This window comes from Spermophilus citellus (genome assembly GCF_964194105.1).
Source record: "Spermophilus citellus genome assembly, chromosome: 1".
Lineage (NCBI taxonomy): Eukaryota > Metazoa > Chordata > Mammalia > Rodentia > Sciuridae > Spermophilus > Spermophilus citellus.
In genome coordinates, this window is record NC_138182.1 from 180,694,187 (window position 1) to 180,714,992 (window position 20,806).

At 49.0% G+C, this 20,806-nt stretch overlaps 2 protein-coding genes across 3 annotated transcripts in view; both read right to left on the bottom strand.

Annotated features, from left to right (window-relative positions):
- Window positions 1-986: 986 nt before the first annotated feature.
- MYOZ3 (myozenin 3) lies at window positions 987-14,509 on the bottom strand. Of its 2 annotated transcripts, none has more exons than XM_081286800.1 (7): window positions 14,344-14,509; window positions 13,069-13,130; window positions 7,819-7,973; window positions 6,834-6,887; window positions 6,586-6,712; window positions 6,055-6,217; window positions 987-3,250 (listed from the first exon to the last, which is right to left on the bottom strand). In XM_081286800.1, exons 2-7 carry the CDS (start codon window positions 13,127-13,129, stop codon window positions 3,082-3,084), a joined length of 729 nt encoding a protein of 242 aa, XP_081142926.1. In that variant the 5' UTR covers window position 13,130; window positions 14,344-14,509; the 3' UTR covers window positions 987-3,081. The 2 variants fall into 2 exon arrangements, with proteins under 2 accessions (XP_081142926.1, XP_081142925.1); XM_081286799.1 differs by having other exon boundaries at window positions 6,813-6,887; window positions 14,344-14,501.
- A 2,073-nt stretch (window positions 14,510-16,582) lies between these two features.
- SYNPO (synaptopodin) overlaps window positions 16,583-20,806 on the bottom strand; it is a 36,566-nt gene continuing 32,342 nt past the window's right edge. Inside the window, exon 3 of the mRNA XM_081288589.1 lies at window positions 16,583-19,263. Coding sequence (XP_081144715.1) covers window positions 18,598-19,263 — 666 coding nt within the window. The 3' untranslated portion in view covers window positions 16,583-18,597. The remainder of the gene's footprint in view (window positions 19,264-20,806) is intronic.

Sequence of the window (20,806 nt, forward strand, 5' to 3'; positions counted from 1 at the left end):
TTCTGCATTTTCAATTCCATGCAGGCTCCCCACCTATTGGATGTTCTGCCACACTCGGGGGGTCTCCCCTAGTTAGTTCACTGACCCACACTTCAGTCTTCTCTGGAAACCCTCTCATAGACACACTCAGAAGTGACAACCAAGATTAACCATCACACTTCTTCAAGATGATTTTCTATTATGTTGGAAAACATTGCTATTATGAGCATTTTCATATTCTCCATGTCTTCTAAACTATTTCATATTTTCCATTTTTTCAACTGTGTGATGCTTTGTAGGTACTCTTAGTTCCCTAATTCCTCATGTATGTCTAATCTGCTATTAATCTGTTCATTAACTTTTTTGAAAGGCATTGGTAAAATATGCACAGGAAAATGCGTAAAATCGGTGTAAAATTAAATATTTTAAAGTAACATTCATGTGATAATCACCCAGGTCTAGAAGTAGAAAACTTGCAGTTACCCCAGAGGCATTTATGAGTCTGTTCACATTTGTAAATCCTTCCTTCCAATTACTACTATTCTGACTTTTATCTTAAACATTTCCTTGTACTCATAAACATGTATTTGCCGTATCTTACCATTATATTTCTGAGATACATCCATGTGGCTACATGTAATAGTAGTTTGATGTTCATTCTCTGCCGTGTCTAATGTCAGGTTTCTCAGTGTTTGGGCTCATTTTGGCCCTTTTTTGTTTATATAAAGAACAAAAAGAGGCAAAATAGTTTCATTTGAAGGTTACTTTCCCAGATTATATGAAAGGTTAATTACCTGATTTTTCAGGATCTAAATTTTACTTGCTGAATGAAGAGTAATAGTCCATTAAAACAAAGATATAGCCATATACCTACACACGGGTATAAATTCACAGAAATTTATAATTCTAAAAGGACCAAACTTTCAAGTGGTTGTCTCTAATACACAGGAACAGAAACGAATGCAGAAGGGTGGGAAGAGGAATGAATGTACATGAGAGCAACTGTGTTGGGCAGATACTTTCACATTTTACTTTTATTTTTTACAGTAAGCCTTTTTTTAACATCAGCAATTCACATGATCAGAGGAAGGGAATGAGGATCCACTTTTGACTGCAGGAGTCTCCCCCAGTTTCTTCTGTGCCTGGCAGTGGTAGTTACCCTCCAGAGCACGGTAGAACCAACCCAAGACAATCCATGTCCCCTCTTCTACTTGCCAGACACTTTGATGCTTGGTCTTACGCTCATAAAGCCTAGCTCTAAACAATGGCCCTTAAATCCTAGAGAACACACCATTGCAAACAATCCTAAGAGTCTGCTGGCCCTTTGGGATCCAGGAAAGGAACAAAACTCCAGACCAAAAGGAAAATGCAACCACTCTCTCATCAGGCCTGGAGTTGGAGAAGAGGAATTCCCATCCAAAGGGACCCCTGCAGTGATGGGAGGGTTTCCTTCAGGTGGCAGCTTTTCTGACCCCAATGCCATCCTGGCAGCTGACTTCTCAAGCTACACCCATTGCAAGAACCATAGATTCCGGCCAAGAACGGTGCTTGCAAGAAACCTAACAATGACTGAACCCTCATGACTGTGACCTGCACCCCCTACAGGAGTTTCTCTACTCATCTTACAGATGGAGAAACAGAGTCTCAGGTGTGAAATGACTGGCCCAAGTTCACAAGGCTTGCAATGGCAGAATCAGACCCCATCCCATCCCATCAGGTGGCCCAGTCTCCACTCAACCTGTGAGCTCCAAGGCAAGGCACCACCATCAGTGCTTTCAGAGTGAATGGGCATTGGCTTGGCCACCCAATATAGTAAAAAGAGTAAAACAGGTCCCCATTTTGACTCTGCCCCCAGCTAAGACATTTCCCTCTTTTCAGCTTGAACATTCACATCTGTAAATTGAGAACAAAAATACCTTTCTCTCAGGCTATATTGAGAACTAGGAACCAGGTGTGTCAAGAACCCAGCCCAAGCACTAGACACTCAATAAAAAGCACCACCACCACCATCCTCCTTCCTAGAACTAAGGGACCTACTCAGATGGAGGGTGGAAGGGAGTCCTTATAAGAACTTCATTCCACTCCTCTCTTGTAAAGTGCCCAGTAGGGCAACCCCTCCTTTGGATCTCCATGGCCACACCTCTATCCAGGCCTCACCCCTTGCAGACTCCCTGGTTCTCAGCACTACTCCTCTTCAATGTGTCCCCCACAGCAACCAGAAAAATCCATTGCTAAAACCTCCCCATTTCTTAAAACCCCACTTCTGGACCTCACTGACCCCTAATATAACCTCTCTCTTCCCCAGAACAACCTGCATCTATGCTCAGTGCCACACCCCACCTCTGCACGTGCCGATCCACTTGTCAGGAAAGCCCTCCCATCGCACCTCTTTCCTTAATGAATTCGCCTTCCTTCTGCAAGACCCCACTCAAATCCTCTGGGAAACTTCTGGAATCCCACCCCACCACCAGGTTTGGGGACCCTTCCCCTGCTCCACGACATCCGGTTCCTCCATTGTCAAATGAGCTGTAGAGAAAACTAAGGTGATTTACTCCTTCGCAAATCGGCTCTCTCCACCATCTTTTCCTCCTGAAGGCCTGGGCCTGGCACACTGTCTGGCACATAGTAGGTACTTAGTAAACACTTAGAGCATGCACAGATGAAGACCAACTGCAACTCAGTAAAAGGGAAAACTTTCTAATTATCAGAGATATCCTCAGGTAGATGGGCTGCTAGTGAGTGCACCACCATCAGGGAACGGAGTGTAAGCTGCATGGGTGTGGATTCCTAAAGACACTAACTGTGGCCCCGTCGCACAGGAATCACCTGGAGTATTGGTTACTGATAGAAATTCTCCACTCACGAAATCCTGATGCTACAGGTCTAGGGCAGGCCAGAAATCTGTGTTAGGACCAAGGTCCCCAGGTGATTTTTGAAGCATATCTGCATTTGGGGACTATTGAACTTTGTGACCTTTGAGGCCATTTGCAATAATGGTTTGTGTGTGAAGGCTCTTCATAAACTGTGAAGTGCTGTCCACGAGTCTTGGCTTCAGATACTACCTGAGCCTGGAGACTGAGGAATTGAAGCTTCAGCCTGGGACTACAGCTCCTCGGATTCTGGGAGGTTGCGGACCCAGCCCTGAGCCACCCTGTTGAAGCTGGGTCTGAGGCGGAGGAGTTCCAAGCCACTGAAGGGCTCCGAGACAAAAGGGGTGCCTGCCCTGGGAATGGTCTCTCCCATGAGGGGTCCTCCAAATGGCACTGGGGTCCTGGGAAAAGAGCAACAGGAAAGGTGGGCTGTGTGGAGCAGAGATGACAGAACACTGACATTCAGGTCACATGTGGCCCCTACCTGCCTCTCTCTGGACCTTGTATACAGCAAAGATTTTTCACTATGGTTAACAGGTTTCTCCAGTTCTGCCCTCTACCAAGTCTGCCCCTAGTGGGGAAGGAGTAAGAGATTTTCCTTCCTCTTGTTACCTCAACTTAGAACAAAATACCCACAAATTGGAGAGAGAAGGAAGGATCCAAAAGAGCAGCAAGAATCGGGGAAATGCAAATCACCACAGAGATTTGCTATTTCTCCCCCAAAAGACTGGCAAAAGGAAATAACTTGATAATGAGGCAACATTGATGAGGGTGTAGGGGCGGTTTCACTCGTAGTCGGGTGGTTAGAGCGCAAATTGGTGCTGCTACCTTGGAGAACAATTCAGTGGGATCTTCTGAACCTTGAATCTATGTCAACTCTGTCACTCAGCAACTCCATCTCTAAGCGTGGAGCTCAGGGAGGCTCATGCATGTAAGCACAAGGAAGTAGACATGAATGGTGTATTAGTGACAAGCAGAAACAACTCAGATGTCCCCTGGCAGAGGAGCGGACAAGACAGAAATTGTGTGTCACAGGACAGAATTCTTGCAGCTTAAAAGGAAAGAACTAGATTTACAGGTATCAGTGTGGTAGATTTCAAAAGCGTATGTTGGATGAAAAAAAGCCAGTTACAGAATAAAATACAAAGTATCAAAACACTTGCATACTCACAAACCAAAGCCACAAGCTGTATAGTATGCCATGGCCTTAACAATGTGTTCCAAAAACACACAGGCCAACCGCACAACAGGGCTACCTTTAGAAAGGGCCCTGGGAAAGGGACCTGGGGGACAGTAAACAAAGGGCCCTGCTTTTATTTGAAGTTGCCTATTTTTTTTTTTCAAAGAGAATGAATGTGTGTGATTTTAAAACAATGTTTTAATCCTAAGGAAAACATAAAGCACTGCTCCTGTGGTGTTTGCCTGCAGCAGGGCCAGAGGGGAGAGGGGTGGAAAGACACACCATGGGCCAGAGCCTGGGATCCTGCCAGGAAAGCACTGCTGCCTGGACCACCCCAGCTTTGGCAGCAACAGCCAGGCCCTGCGGGAACAGGCTGGGCAGTGTCCAAGCCAAGCAGGCCTCACAGTCGGGGCCTTGACTGGAAGCCCAGAGCCCAGCATTCTGAGTCCCACTGGGCCCCCAATACCGCTGTCCCTTCTCTCTACGCCTCAGTTCCTCCTTCTGTCTCAGATGAGGTCTGGGCCCAGGACTCCCTACAGCCTTCCCCCTGCTGAAGGCTGGTGGGAATGTGCCTCCGCCTGTCAATCAGAGGCCTGAGATGGGTAGGAGATGTGCCCAGAGCCAGCCAGCCTGGAAGCTGGCTGCCAGCACTGTGTCGGGTTTTAAATAGCAAGGCAGGCGGGATCTGAGGGCCCAGGAGGAGGACAGGGCCGCCCTGGCTGGCAGGGAGGTCAGAATGTCTGCCAATGGCTCGTGGCTCACACAGCGCCTGTTGGGCCTGATTCTTCCCATCAGGGCCTCCCTGGGTATTGTCACCTTTCTCCTGAGCCATCTCTTCTCAAGGCTGATCACCCCCCCATTCCCACCCTTCAGTCCTCCCTAAAAGTGCCTCAAAACGTCCTAGCCAGGCCCTGGAGTGCACCCATCTGTCTCTATCAGACAGACACAGTGTCCACGTGTGGTCTGAGGAGGTGCCAGAAGAGCTGGACTGTGGCCTCCTCTCTGTGGACACTTCTTTTCCTCACTTAATATAGCCTAAGCCAAAGGAGTAGGTTCAAAAATAGATGTGGACTGAGGAAGCCAACTGCAACTGAAATGCACCCCCAGTCCAAAGCCCGCCTCCAAGTCAAGCTCCAGTCTTGACTCCTATGGTCTGCTTTTGGATTCCCAGGGCAAAATACTATTGAAGTTCTCCCTTTTTAGCTCTTCCAACCATCATTTCAGCCTGCAGTAACAGTAGTAGTAGTACCTGTAGCTAACGTTTATTGAGAACTTATTACTTGCCAGAACTTTGCCTATGGCTTCTCATGTCATCCTCATGGCAATGCTGTGAAGTAGGACAGGTGGGGCAATGGAGACTCAGAGAGGTTAAATTGCTTACCCAAGTTCACACAGCCAGGCCTGGAGTCTGCATTTAAACCCACATGGAGAACTTATGCACTAAACCAATCATCTATGACACTCCTTTGTGGCCCTGACCTCTGGCCCCACTCCCAGCTTTGGGCAGCCTAACAGCCACGTTTGAGGTCTCTTCCACACCCTTGATGCAAGTAAAGAGAGGCTGGGTTGGCATTGGAATGGGGAGATCTGGGGCTCTCCAGGACAGAACTTGATGTCCATCATAGAGGTGGCCCACAGCAGTGAGAACAAGACACCAGCCCTGGAGTCAAACAAACCCAGGCTTGAATCCCAGTCCTGCTGCTCCCTCCTTGTTCTGAGACTTTGGGCAGGTCGTTCCTGAACCTCGGTCTCTTCATTGGCAGAACAGAGGAAATCAAGGCATGCAACCCCATCTTGTGGGAATACAAGAAGACTGGGGCACGTTCACCATTCATTCTTCCTACGTTTATGAAGCACCTACTAGGTGCTGAGGCACTGTTCTAGCAGGACCTCAATAAGTACATATGAAGTGCTGGAACTAGAACTTGCCTGTGGAAAGTACTAGGAAATTCGGGCTACTGCTATGGTACCCTGTGCGTCCTGGGCTCTCCCCCAAACTGCCCGTGCCGCCCCGCCTGGCCTTACTTGTTGAAATTCCGATAGTCTCGCAGGTTGGGGGTGTAACTAGGGCCATCGCTCAGGTAGTCCCGGTAGCTGATGAACTCCTGCCACGGGCAGCGATAGCCCTTGGGGATGGCGGTGTGGTTGAACCTCTCAGGCGGCACGCCTTTCAGGGGCTCCGCATAGCCTGCGGGAGAAGCAGCTGTGGGTGCCCCGCGGGAGGTGAAGAAGCGGGTGCCTGGGCTGTGTCTCCACCGCCCCACTCCCATCCCCACCCACCTGACGAGGTTGGGGGCGGAAGGCTGGAGTTAGGAGGAGTGGAGAATGGAATGTCAAAGTTGCTCCAGCAAAGGGGACCCTCCCTCATCCCAGGAAGGACCTGAGCAAGTGAACCTAGGGTTCTTCTAGTTTGGGATCGGATTCTGACTCGCTGTGTGACCTTGGGCGCACTGCTGCCACTCTCTGGGCTTGTGTTCTGACCTGGTGTGTTGGGGGGGGGGGCGGTCGCTCCCTGCGTTTCAGCCCTGGTGGCCAGGACTCAAAGCGGCCACTCACCTGGCGCCAGAGCGCTTGGGCTATGGGCCGACACCGCTGCTGGGTGGGAGTCCTCGGAACCCCCGGGCAAAGCTGGGAAGACGTGGAGCTCGGAGCGGTAGTTCGGCCCCTCGGGGCCATTGGCAACCTGGGCACAGGACAGGGCGCTCAGAGGCTCGGACAGCTACAGACAGCTGCCCCGCCCCTTCCCGCAGCTGCCCCTCCCGAGGGTCTCCCTCTGCGCTCACCATTCCCCACTCCGCGCTCACCATTCCCGCCTCCGCGGTTCCAGTTACTCTCCTCTTGGCGCTTCCGGCCAGGATCTGTGGGGGTGGGAGGATAAACCACAGGGAGGCTCAGGGGGTACGGTGCCAGGGTTCTCCTCCACCCAAGAGAGAGAGAGAGAGAGGGAAAGGGCAAGCACAATTGCATTCATCTCCAGAGCATGTTAGAAGGATGGATAGTTACAACACTAGGCTCAGTGCCTGGAACAGAAGAACGCTCGCTGTTCCCTGCACTTGTCATGGAGTCTCAACAAGATGCTTCCCTGAGCCCCAGTTCTCTTCTCTTTCAAGTGGGCATCACCATGATGATGGTATCTACCTCTGAGCACTCCATGCAAGGATAAACTGGAAAGCGCTTGGCTAGCACTGTCTGGTGCACAGCAGAGGTAGGTGTTTTGGCATTCTTATTGTTCCCGTCACATCGTTCCCTCTCCGTGGCCTCTTGTGTGGCTCAGAAATGGAGTGGAGTACGGATAAAGTACTTCTGTTTTCACTACAAGTACCTGAAACTGCCTGCAGCCTTTTCCAAGCCTGGGAATAAACCATTCCCACCCTCCTTTTCTGCCAGCAGATTGTTCCATGACCTTTTTCTTCTTCAAGTAGAAAGACAAAATTTTAAAAAGCATCATGCGTTTTCCATCTTAGATCAAGCCGAAGTCTGAACTAACTCCTGCCCACTGCAATTTAGCCCAGAGCACACGGCCAGCCGGCTGTTCTTTATCAGTTTCTGTACCCCCAGGACTGCACAGCTCCTCCTCCCAATTCACTTTGTGGTTTGTCTCTGGGAGAGATGCCTGCAGGAGAACCCTTTTCAAGAATCACACAGCAAAGCAGGGGCTCAGTTGGATGGGGGCACCCCAGTCTCCCCAGCTGCAGAGACTCTCCAGGAGCCAGAGGTCCTTGGCCAGGCTCTCTGTCTGGCTCTTTCTTGGCCTCAGTTTCTCCATGAGCACAATGGAGACCTACTCACCGCCCGCTGACTCTCCTCCAGCTCGAAGGTGAACCTTTGCACCCGGCGCTGCCTCTTCTGGAAGAGGAGGGATCCTGGGTTGTTGCGAAGTGACAGCTCCTCTATCATCAGGTCCTGGGGCACGCTCAGCTTCTTCCCCAGGTCCAGCGTAGGGACTGCCGGGAGAGGCCAGAGAGAGCTTTACTACCCAACCCCCAAGGCACTCCTGGCCACTGCCTTGAAGGCACCTGTCACAGCATCGTATGCTGTGTACCAGAACGGCTGCTCCACTCACACTTGATGACGCTGGGAGTCGCAGCGTTCTGGACTCCCTGCCCACCTGATGATGGTTTGCCCTGCTCAGAACTGAATTATTTGAGCATGATACTCTGTTCTTTGGCCATTTGTACCTATGTCATAAATCTCTCATGCAGGTTCTTGCCCACCGTGGTGAAGGTGTGAGAAATGGTCAGATTCTAAACTTTTTAAATAAACCACAGGTGCGGGGTGTGAGGAGAGAGTTAACTGCAAGATTTCTGACCTGAGTCAGCAGAAGGGGCTGAGCGAGATGGAAAAGGATGAGGGAAGAGAAACACCAGAAGTCTGATTTTAGACATCTGTCTTTTAAATTTTTTTTTATTATTATTATTTGTGGTGCTGGGGATTGAACCCAGAGCCGTGTGCATGCAAGGCAAGCACTCTACCAACTGAGCTGTATCCCCAGACCCTTAATTTTTTTTTTTAAGAGATGGGGCTTCATATGTTGCCCAGACTGACCTTGAACTTGTAATCTTCCTGCCTCAAACTCCTGAGGCATGTGCTACCATGTCCAGCTCTCTTTTAAGCTTTAAATAGTCTCTTATTATTATAAAAACATAAATATGCATTTTAAAAGTTAGAAAATTTAGGCATAAGTTAAAAAAAAAGAAAAAGAAAAATCATTATCTGTCACTCAAAGATTGCCAGTATTAACGCTGCAGTGTATGACATTTCATGTCCTTGTTTTTTTTTCTTTCTTTCTTTTCTTTTTTTTTTTTTTTTTTTAGAGACAGGGTCTCACTGAGTTGCTTAGGGCCTTGCTTTTGCTGAGGCTGGCCTTGAACTTGTGATCCAGCTGCCTCAGTCTCCCAAGCTGCTGGATTGTAGGTATACGTCACCACACCCGGCTTCAAGTCTTTTAATAACTACATATTCATATGTGAGTTCTTAGTGAAATCATAGCAAACATGCTTTGTAACTTGTTTTTATCAATTAAAGAGACATCACTTTTCCAAATGAACATATTTTGTTTTTTTCTAATATATCTAGTCTATATTTAAACTCCCAATTGTGTTCAAAATTCAGTTTGAGGAGCCTTGCAGACATCCAAGAAATGCTGAGTAGGGCATGTGTCTCTGATGTTCATGAAAGAAAACTGACCTGCAGATTTTAAAAAATCAGAGACTTGTGAGCTTATAAATGGTATTTTGTTGCTGTTGTTTTTCAATGCAGAACATTACATTTCTTTCCCTTCTGATGGTTAGGATTTGTCATCTGGCTGATGACTGTCCTTAGTAGTGTGGGATCCATCCCCCAAATCTGTGCTTTCCCTGCCGACAAAATGCAAACTTTTACATTTGACTAAGGAGAAAAGCTTTTTGGTGGACAGAGTGAGAGGAGAGCAGAAGGCATGTCACCAGCATGGTCAATGTTGTCCAACTGAAATCAGATACAGGGCAGGAGGTGTAGCTCAGTGGCAGAACACTTACCTAGCATGGGCAAGGCCCTGGGTTCAAATCCCAGCCAGAAGAAAATTAATGAATTAACTAACTTATTAAAATAAAATCGGAATCACACAGGCTCATGTGCCAGCTCTATAAAATTATATTTTAAACCAGGAAGCTGAAAAAGATCAGGAAGAAATGAGAAAAGATAAAGAGAGTCAACACCGAGCCCTGAGGTTTCCAACATTTAGATGAGAGGAACCTGGAGCCTGGGAAGGAGCAGTTAGCTGGTGAGGGAGAAAAAAAAAATCTAAAGAGGATGGTGTCCTGGAAATTAAATGCTAGAAGATTTCTGGGATAACAAAATGACCAAGAGGTCAAGTGCTGCTGAAAATTGACTCTCGTATTTAGTAACATAGAGTCCCTGGTAATCTTCACTAACACTGTTTCTATGGAGCATTTGGGTGTGAAAGTCTGATTGGAGAGGGTTCAAGAGAAAATGGACAGAGAACAAGCTTACACATCCCACAGGGGAGCGGTGGGCACGGCCAGGACTTGGAACGTTCTACATACAGGGCAACTGGCCTGTTTTCTTCAAACAAGTCAATGACATGGGGAAAGGGGGCGGGTTGTTTTAGATTAAAAGAGATTTAAGAGGCATGGCAACCAAATAAAAACTATGACCCTTGTTTAGATCCTGATTAAAATAAACTAGAAAACTGGAGAAAGCTGAATATGGGACTGGCTAGTAGATGTTGTTAAATCATTACTGCTAATTTTGCTGAATGTGCTAATATTTTTTAGTGGCATGTAAGGAAATGTCTTTTTTCTTATTTTCATGGATGCTGAAGAATTTAGGGGATGCCATGAAGTGCTCTTTGGTATTTGCTTGGGGATCCAGGAATAAAGGGTGGCACCCTCTACTTACGTGTGTGTTTGGAAACTGGCATATGACGTGTTAAAAAGACAGAATGGGAAGAAAAGCTTCGACAACGGCTTGCAGAAGCTGTGCTTTCAAGGCCTGTGGCAGCAGGCTGCATGGGATCCAGGGATCTTGTTTGTAACGGGGAGATAATGGCCTGAGTGTTAGCTGTGGGGACCATCTGATAATGCACAAGGGAGAAATGCTGAAGGAATGTCCTTGAGCCTGAGAAGGGGCAGAGCAGGGTGTCCTGTCCAGCTAGAAGGGCTGGCACCAGACAGGTATGAGGAGCGTTCATCACCCTCTCAGGCAAAGAAGGATTGAGAACAGATGCAAGCCAGTGCACAGATGTGGCAAAGGGGGCTTGCAGATGTTTTCTTTGAGCTACTATATTTTTCTCAGCGAAAACTATAGTAGCAAGGTCACTAGCTGAGAGTGAAAGTGGGGGAAGAGGTACTGGAGGCTTTGGGTCGCCAAAGTCACCTGAGAGAGTAAGTCATCTGGAAGGGTGTCCAGGCTGGGGAGAGGAATGTAGCTGCCAGCAGCAATAAGGGCCACCCAGGTGCTGTGGTTTACCTGCACAAGACTCCTGGGCTCTACTCCTAAGGATTCCACCCTCACGACCCCCATTAAAGGTTGATTAAATATAAATGACATGTTCACACACAGGGGAACTTAGGGGAGGGAGGCAGTAAGATAAGTCAAGGTAGTGTGCAAAGGAATCCGTGATATGTTGCTAAGTGTAAAAAGGAAGTAGCCGAAGAACACAGTAAACAGTATTTAGCCTATGTGTATGTGCATCTATATAAACATATCATATGTAGACAGAAGAACTTACACAAAAACGTTAACAGTGATCATCTACAGATAGTTCCATTATGAAGAACTTTCACTGTCAAAGTCGTTCATGGTGTTTTCTCTGAATAGATTTAAAAATGGATGTATTCTGCCAGATATGGTGACACATGCCTGTAATCTCAGCAGCTCGGGAGGTTGAGGCAGGCGGATTGCAAGTTCAAAGCCAGCCTCAGCAACTTAGAAAGGCCCTAAGCAACTCAGTGAGACCCTATCTCAAAATAAAAAAATAAAAAGGGCTGGGGATGTGGCTCAGTGGCTAAGCACCCCTGGGTTCAGTCCCTGGTGTGAAAAAAAAAAAAAGAAAAAGAAAAAGATGTATTCTCTGCATAATCACATAGAAGAAGCAATTTTGGAGACAGAAATTGCAAATCAAATTTCAGCTCTGTTACCCAGAGGTGTGCAGAAACCTCACTCCTTGAGTCAAAATTTTTTTCATCTGCAGAATGGGAATAATATCTAACTTGTAGAATTGTTTTGGGGCTCAAATGACAAGATGCAAATCTCCTAGCACACTGACCCAGTAACCATCCAATAAGGATGGTGTTTTTATTATTACTATTTTTAAATGACTTTTTAAGTGGTGAGACCGTGAGATTTCTTTTTCTTTCCTATTTTTCTTTCATTTCAAAATCTTCTTTAATTAGTGGCTTAGCAATTCTCAACTAGTTATACATTTCAAGTGTGGCATAAATGATGTGTGTCAATGTTTAGAGGACTCTAATTAATTACTCAGACAACAGAAATGAGGAGGCACTGCCCGACTCTTCCTACTGAAGTATGAGTATCTCACAATGTTTGCATATTTCAGCACACAAAATCGGGGGGGGGGGCTAAAAGAAACACAACACCAACAATAGGAGGCAAGAACACACAAACTAGCTAGGTTAAAGGTTTGCATATAAAGCACAACTTGATTGATTGCTTCTTAGGACTGACAGAGGCCAACTGCACAGGGGCCCTTGGACAAGCATTTCTCAGAGGGAGCTCACTGTCACCAGCTTTGAAGTCACCTTAACACTTGTCCAAAAGGCAAATGTATGCCCCCCCCAAAGGTCTATGAAATCAGAGACCCTGGGGGTAGATGTTGTGAATCTTTATTTTTAATCAAAAACATGGAACCACTATGACCCACACTAAAGCTTGAGGGTCCCCCCTGAGTTGAATTCATTTTTAAAATATTTGAAATGCTCTAATGTAGACCAAATAAGCAGACTTCAAAATTATGGCAGGAGTTCATGTAGAGGTCTTACAAGGTTGATAAACATGGTTTTAGATGATTTATTCTTTAGATGAGCCAGCTTTGAAGTAAGATGGTTTGAGTTTGATGGAGTGGCCTGCTCTGGCTCTCCTGCCATGCTATCCCCCACCACTAGTGTTGAGCCCTGGGCTGGGCCGCCTGGGTCATCCTGAGGCCCATGAGAGGCCTGTAGGTACCATTAGCAGGAACAAGTAGGCCAGAACTTGTGGCTACAGTTGATCTGGGACCAGAGCCTTGAAGGATTGATTTAAGGCAGAAGGAAGGCCTTAGCTGGGACCAAGGCCAGGGTCATCTTGGGGTCAGAACCCACTATGGGGCATTTAACCTCAGCTCCTGGCCTGTGGACATAAGGGCAGGGCCCCTTCAAAGCCTCAGGAAATGCCTGGGCCCAGGTGGCAGATTCCACAGGCACTCCCTCAGGGCTCTGGAACTCACACCTGCTTGCTAGACTGGGGCCAGCAGGCCTGAGTGACCACAATCTGGGACCAAGAGAGGAGTTTGAGGAAAGCATAGGACTGGGCCCATCTTACCTGGTCCAGCAAGGTCCCCCATGACAGCCATCACTGGCTCCTTCTGCTCCTTGGGGATCATCCTGTGGAGGAGACACTCCCACAGATAGGCCAGGCTGTCCCCTTCCTCCCTGAACCTCTCCCTCTCAAGGCTTCCTCCAAGTCCCCGGTCCATCCAGCCCCAGCCCTGGACAGTCTTGACCCACCCCCAAATCAATAGCAAGGGTGAAAGGGCCTTTCAGGTCTTTTTTTAGAAGGGAGGAGATTGAGACTCAGGGAGGACAGGGGAGGTGCTTGAGGACAGACAAATTGGGTCCATGTTGCTAGGGAGGCACTAAGAGCCATCATGGGTCCTCCCCCAGTGCCCACCCTGCACTGACTTCCACAGTGTTCTTTTCTCCCTCAACCCTCCTCTTCTTCTTCCTCCATCTCCCCTTTTTCATCTCATGGGCACTTTCCAGGAATCTTGGAGACCATTTGTCTTTAAAATAAGCCCTAGAGCCTCAGAGAACCCTTGCAGGCCCCAAACCCAGATTACCCAACTTTTTCCCAGGGAAGGAGGCAGCACCCTTGGGTTCTCTGGCTGACCACCTACCCCAGCCCCCCTCTCCTTTGATTCCAGGTCTTACCATATTCCTTCCCTCAGGAAAAAATTTGCCCCTATCTGTGTCCCCCCCACACATACCTGCAAGGACCCTGGGTTAGTCAGTGGACACTAAGCTAAGCAACCTGCAACTGTGAACAAGTAGCTCTCCAGCTCTGTGCCTCGGTTGCCCCCTATGTGATTTAAGAGGGTTGGGCTAATCATAGGGATCCATGCTGAGCTTTGGGGTATCATGAACACTTAAAACTGTAAGTAAACATGAGTGTGACCACACACATTTGGGGTGATCAAGAGTTGATAGAGAGTGCCCCCACTCTGATCTTTAGAATACCACAGTCCCCAGATCTATTTCTGGATAAACACTCCCCTTACCAGAATTGACAGGTGCTGGGAAGGGGTCCTATTTACAGACAGGAATCAACTTCCCTTCGCTGCCTAATGACCCTGAAGTTCTGGGCAAAGCCATCATCTATCCCCAACCTTTAATCCTAGTCGCCCCCTCCCCATTTAATGGAGAGAACCTAGAACTTGTTCCCATCCTCCCAACCAGGATCCAGGCTTTCATGAGGCCCCAAACTCCCCAGATCCTCTGCAGGGCCCTGTCCCTGCTGGGGGAAGAGGTCCTCTGGGAATCGCCTAGCCTCCTCCACCCACTCCCCACGGCTCCCCCAGCTCCCTTAGGATCCTGGTACCTGAGAGGGTGAAACCACAGTGGTCAGGAAGGAGTATCCGACCCTCAAGATTAACACCTCTGTCGGGAAGCTGAGAGTTGCGTGGTCAGTGTCTGTCACAGTCGGCGGTCAGCGGTCAGTGATCAGGGTGTGCCCTGTAGCCAGCTCTGGCTTCAGCTGACGAGAATCATTCTTGCCTTGTCGTGGGTCACAGCCTTATTTCGGGCTGCAACAGGAGCTGGGGCCAGATGCTAAAAGAAAGCACCAGGCCCTAGGGAAGACAGGTGCTCCGGCAGCAGGCCCTTGCAGACAGAAGGGCTTGCACCCACGGGTACACATGCACAAGCGCACATGTCCAGGTCACCTGGAAATACTGAGAATCAGCTGCTGCTCACTTCAACTTGTTAACTGTCATGTTCTTAGGCCTACAACAGTTTTGGATAGGAGCTCAATAGATATCTGTTGGATAAATGAATGTGTGGATGGATGAATGAACTCTTCCTGATATTTTTGCTTGACTTATCCTTTGTCTCCTTCCTTCCTCCTCTCTTCGCTCCCTCCCTCCACCTTCTCACATTCTCTAAGCCTCTCTCTTGAACTGAAAATAATAAGCCAGGGCCCTGTCCTCAAAGAGCTCTCTCAGGCCACAAGCCTTGTGATGCATCATGGGAAAGTCTTTGGGAGAGCCCAGGGGAGCAGGGGAACCTGTCACCAACTCAGCCTGGAGGGTGAGGAGGCTTTCCACAAAGGGAGACATTTGACTTGGGCCTTGAAGGATGAGTGAGAGTTCCTGGGACAGAGGTGGGTAAAGGCAGTGCAGGTGAAGGACACAGCACTGGTAAAGATGGTAAGAGGTTGGCCAGTAGAACCAGAGCCAGGGCTGTGGGGCCATGGTGTGAGATGAGGCCCAACTGGTGGGCAGGCGTGAGATCACAGCAGGCTTCTCAGAAGGAAGCTGTTATGAAGGCCGCTGAGGAAACTCACTGGTGAAGTGGAGTGGTCAGATTGGCATTTGCCACAGATATCTGGCTACCAAGGGGAGCAAGGTGAGACAGGGATGGCTAGCCTGGGCAGGGACAGAGGGGATGGAGAAGAGAAGGGGCATCAAGGGTACTTGGAGAATCCACAGGTCTCATTGAGGGATTGAAAGTGAAAGGGGAGAAATGGGAGCTGCCCCTGACTTCTGTGTCTGACTCGGGAACTAAGGTAAGAAACGGGCAGGAGCAGGGTGGGGCGGGGGCAGAGACAGCTCTGTTGGGAGGAGCTCAGTTTGAGATGTCGGGTACTAAGGTGAAATCAACTGTAAGCAGTACTTTAGAGGTTCCATCTGAAGTTGTGGCTGGGTCAGAGGCATACAAACCACTCCTGAGAAAGTGTGGGCACAGGAGGGACAGGAACACCCATGCCTATGTTTTGGTGAAGTTGTTCCAGGGCATAATTCTGACACCTGGTAGGGACAGAAGACTGGAGTCTGCTGTGGTCCTGTCCCCTGGGCATCTCTGCTCAGTGTCTGCTGGGCCTGAGCATCTAGAGAAGAAAGGCAAGTGATGTCCGCCAGGAAGGCTTGCCCTCACCTGCGAGTGGGCCACAATCTTCTTCTTTAGGCAAAGGATATGGGAGAAGACTACTCCTGAAAGTCTGGGTCCTGGCCTCACTAGTGTCCAGACTCAGATGTGACTCTTCATAATGGCTCCTGTTCCGGCCCTGGATCCCTGACCTTCCACAAGGAAGCAGCCCCAGAACACCCTGACCCAGGTAGGCCCTGCCCACTCCAGTGTCAGTGACATCAAGTCAGGGCCTGGACAATATCACCCTGAGATATTATCTGATCTAACTCTCTCATTACAAAGATGGGGAAGCTGAGGGCTGGGGCTGTAGCTCAGTGGCAGAGTGCTTGTTGCGCATGTGTGAGGCACTGGATTGATCCTCAGCACCACATAAACAAATACATAAAGGCAAACTACCCATTTTTTTTTAAATTTAAAAAGAGGGGAGAGTTGAGACCTGCTGGAGTGGGCTCACTCAGAGCCACCTAACTAGTCAATGATGGAACCAGGATTTCAACCCAGGGACAACACAACTTCTATGGTTCTAAGTTTTTCCATTGTTCACCATCTCTCCTCAGGGCTGCATACCCCCAAGTTCTCAGTCCATGTGTCTCAGATATCCCCCCCCCCCCCCAGTGTCCCATGGACTATGCCACATCTGGGGAGAAGGGAAGGGCTTTAGCTAAGCCAAAAATGACACAGGAGGCAGAAGAATGCAGGAAGCATTTATTTAGCTGAATTCTACTGGAGATTAGAGGCAGTACACAAGCAATCTCTTATAACGGTTAGAGGAGAGGGTCAGGGAGAAGGCAATCCTAAGGAGAGAACAGTCAGAGAAAGAACTGCAGCTTCCCAAGGCTGTCTCCTGCTGGCTCTGTGGAGAAATGCATTTAGAAATGGTTCCTCTTTGCCACGGCATCAGCCAGAGGCCTCAGTTTCTCTTCTCTAGGAGGAGGTACTCATAGCCCTGGTTTCCTATGCTACAAGGGTCCCTGCAGGTAGGGGGCTTTGATAAATGTAGTCACTTATTAAATGAGGAGGAGTCCCATCTCATCTTCCTACCAACAGGGCATATGTCCCCAGGCCCTAAGAACCCTCTGGGATCACTCCTTTATTCCAAAGTGTGCCCCATCCCAATCCTGATTCTCTTCCATCATGACCCTTGCTTTCCCTAGCCTTACATGGAAGATTCTATGACTAATGTTACTCTGCTGGGTGGGTAAGTCTACCCTTAACCCCAAATCATACTGTTCCTCACCTTTAGCAACATCCTAATATTCTTTCTCCTACATATACTTGATCCTCAACCAGTTTCAGCTACCACTCTGCTGCATCCTGGCAAAGTATTCTGAATCTGATCATCTGAACTTCTAGAGGACCCCACCACTCAGCTCTGGAAACTACAGAACAGACACATTCCTCTCCAGTTCCCTCCTAGGGACTAGAATCAGCTAAGAAGGATGGCTAGAGCCTATAGGTAGGCTCCTCATCACTGGGACCAGGCATGAGCTAGGCCAGACTGCAATGATAAAGAGTTGGGTGGGACAGTGCCTACTCTTCTGGTTATGATAAGGACACTGGGGCTGTGGCCTAAAACTGAAGAGGGAGGCACTTCCTAAGTGGCCAGAACCTAGGCTGACTCTGGCCTAATCCTTCACTTACTACCTAAGCTCATCTGCCCCTGAATTCAAGCTCAGCCGATCTGTGACAACCACCCTTCCCACTTCCTAATACCATGTAACACATCTGAGGACTGGGAGAGCCCTTGGAGGTGATCTGAGACAATCTATCTCCTGTTAGACTCTCCTTTGTGCATCCTGGCCGCAGCTTCCATACTTTATATAACAAGGTACTTTTTGCCTCTCTCTTTCCAAATGGGCAGCTCCAAACTGAGGGCAATAGGTAAGGCCAGAGGGTAATTCTATTTCTTCTTCTCTCTTCAGCCCAGCTAGAGACCAGAACCTGCCATGAACAGGCCCAGAAGACAGGCAGGTTGGAGGCCCAAGACTGCAGAAAATTATTGTCCTGGCTGCAGAAGAGATGACCTGAGATGGAGAAAGTAGTGTGACAAGACCCAAGAAGAATCTTCCTGCTCCTTTTCTCCAGAGGAACTAGTAAGGCACCTTGAGCTGGCTTGGGAGATCTCTCTAAAGGTCACTGGGTAAAAATAGAACTTGTCTGAGAAGTGATGGAAAACAGCTGCTCCTGCCTGGGACTTGGTGCCAGGGAGCTGGGTGGTCAAGTCAGGGCCTGGACTGGGGACATAGCCTAGGTTCTTATGAATATACCCCTTATTTGCTCCAGAGAGCAAAGAGCCAAGAAGGGGTGTGGAACCCTGGAATGCAGCAAGTCCAAGGGTCCATATGCACAACTGAACCCTCCAAGGCACGTGTGTGTGTGTGTGTGTGTGTGTGTGTGTGTGTGTGAGTGTTTGAAAGAAGGGGAAATTTAGATGTTTGGCAACGGCCTTGTCCAAAGCTGCATTAAACAGATGAGAAAGCTGAGGGTCAGACAGAGGAAAGGTCTAGCCCAGGGTCATACCACTGAATGATACAGCATGGATTAAAACCCAAGCTTGGGTACCTACTCCATCCCCAAGCCCAAAACGCTCCTTTCTGACCACTTAGCTCTGGGGCTATTCAATGAGGCCAGATCCGTTGGGGTCGTGGTGCGGGGATTCCCCAACACTGATGACTTCTCTTACTGCTGGGCCCTCCCGGGTGGGGCTTTAGGTGGTGCAGGAGGTCTCGGTGGGGAGGCTGCCGCGTTTGAGCCTCAGGCTACCGTTCCATCCTCGGGGACAGATGTTGTAGCCGAGGATGCCAGGCGATTTAACCCCAGAGTCCTCGGAATCAAGGGACACGTCGGAGTCCGTGGGTGAGCGGCGGTAGGGAAAGGGCCTAGGCGGCGCAGGCACTGGGCTCCGGGGACTGGCGCAGGACCCGGGCCCGGCCAGCAAGGGGCTCGGCGGAATGGGCGTGAACGCCGCCCCCCTCGCTACCCCTGGGTTGGAGCGGGTGGGCTGCGGCGAGCGCATGCGCGGTGGTGGCGGCGGCGGCGGCACCCCGGGAGGAGAGAAGGGCCTCAGACTCTCGGCGCCCGCTGGCCGCGGGGAGGCGCTCTTGCGCCGGGCCGCGTTGATGATGTTTCGCGCCAGGAGCGCTTGCAGCTGGCGGCTGGGCGGACGCACCTCGGTCTCGGTTCTCAGCGGAGATACTGAACGCTCGCTCCACGAGGGAGACATGGGCGGCGGCGGCAGCGGCGGGGGGCTTCCCATGCTGCTCCCGCGGCCCGGCTCCCACGGTCCTGGGCTCACCCAGCCGTCCAGGCTGCTGGGGGGCCGGGACGCGCTGGGAGTCCAGGGCGGGGAAGTGGGCAGGCTCTCTTGGCGGTCCTGGGGAGAAAACAGAGAGGGTGAGGGCAGGTTTTTAGTGCTGGTTTTGGAAGGGACTGAGTCTGATTTGTATTTTCTATAAGGATAGAAATGCACTGACCAAAGTCAGGCAGAACCTGCAATGAAACCCAGGTGACCCAACTCCCAGCCCAGAATGTTTTTAAAAGCCCACGCTATCGGGGTCAGCCTCTGCTTTTAAACGGAGGACAAGGGGAAGGGACGATGATGACTAGGGTTAAAGAACGCTAGCTTTGGAGACAGACTTGTTAATTTATTGGCAAGCTCTTGCTCCCTCTGGGCTTTAGTTTCCTCCTCTGTAAAATGGTACACTGTAGAGTCCTTGTGAGAGAGAGAGGTGACTCGTGTAAAAGACAGTTACATGTATTAGCATATTGCTTATAGGAAAGTGCTCAATAGATGTTAGTTACCATAAAGAGATAGTGGAGAGGTACATATGAAACTAACCGAAATGGTTACCTGTTAGGAAATAGTTTTATCAGTAGAGTCAGAGCATACAGCCTCAGGGGAGTGGGTCCGAGGCTTTTTAAGGTATTACTTTCTATAGAAGTTTAGATTTTTTTATGTGCATATATTATCTTTTTCAAAACAGTTAAATTTAAGGGCTGGAATGTGGCTCAATGATACAGCACTTAGCTAGTGTGCACCAGGCCCTGGGTTCAATTTCTGGCACACACACACAAAAAAAGAGTTAAATTTAAAACTATTAGCTACTATTATTAAAGTTGGACTTAATGAAAGACTCCCTCAGCCCCAAACCATTTGCTATGTTGCTATAATGACCTCCTTATTTTTCCTTGATGCCTAAGATGGGAGGGAGTTCCTACTGACAGATGAAAGGCCAGTCGTCTTCCCTAGGCAGCACATTCCCCTTTGTTGGACTTTTTGCTGGCACCAGGAGAGGAATGTGACTCCAGGTGGTGAACATGCTTGAGGCTATAAAGCACTACTTTGCCATGCACTCTGCCATACCTGTTTCCTCCGTTCAAGGACTTGCCTGTCTGCAAGGTTGTTTCTCATCCTATATCTCTCGTTGATTCCTCACAACAAAGTGGTGAGGAGGTAGCGGGCATAGTCACACCCAATTTCCTAATGATGAAAATGAAGCTCAGAGGTGTATATAGCAGCCCAGTATATTCTGCCATCCCCCCTCCCCTGAAATGTATGTGTAACTCTCTGCTGCTCAAAGGCTACCTCCCGTGTCACCAGTTTTATCTGGCTTGGAAGTGGAGGACTTGGAAATCCATTCCAAGCTTATATTTCTCTAACCATGGCACTGATGATCCTGTTGATCCAATCAGATTCCAGCAATAACCAGTCTACTAGGGCTGCAATCCAATCCAAATTCACCAACAACCATCCATCCATCTGAGTCCCTAGTTAGTCAGTCCATTCATTGGTTGCCTCGTACCCAATCAAATCTAGACCCACCCACAAGATCATTCTTTTCTCCAATCAGCAATCAGCCACAGTCAAGCCAGTCATCCTTTCAGCCTATTGAAAAATCTAGTTTCTCCCAGAAAAA

What these genes read in the sequence shown, in the direction of transcription:
- MYOZ3 (XM_081286799.1), bottom strand. Translation starts at nt 13,129, where the DNA reads ATGATCCCCAAGGAGCAGAAGGAGCCAGTGATGGCTGTCATGGGGGAC. An exon ending in GGGGGACCTTGCTGGACCAG is followed by an intron (nt 7,974 to 13,068) that starts GTAAGATGGGCC and finishes CTCTCCCGGCAG; the next exon opens with TCCCTACGCTGGACCTGGGG. An exon ending in TGGAGGAGAGTCAGCGGGCG is followed by an intron (nt 6,888 to 7,818) that starts GTGAGTAGGTCT and finishes CCACCCCCACAG; the next exon opens with ATCCTGGCCGGAAGCGCCAA.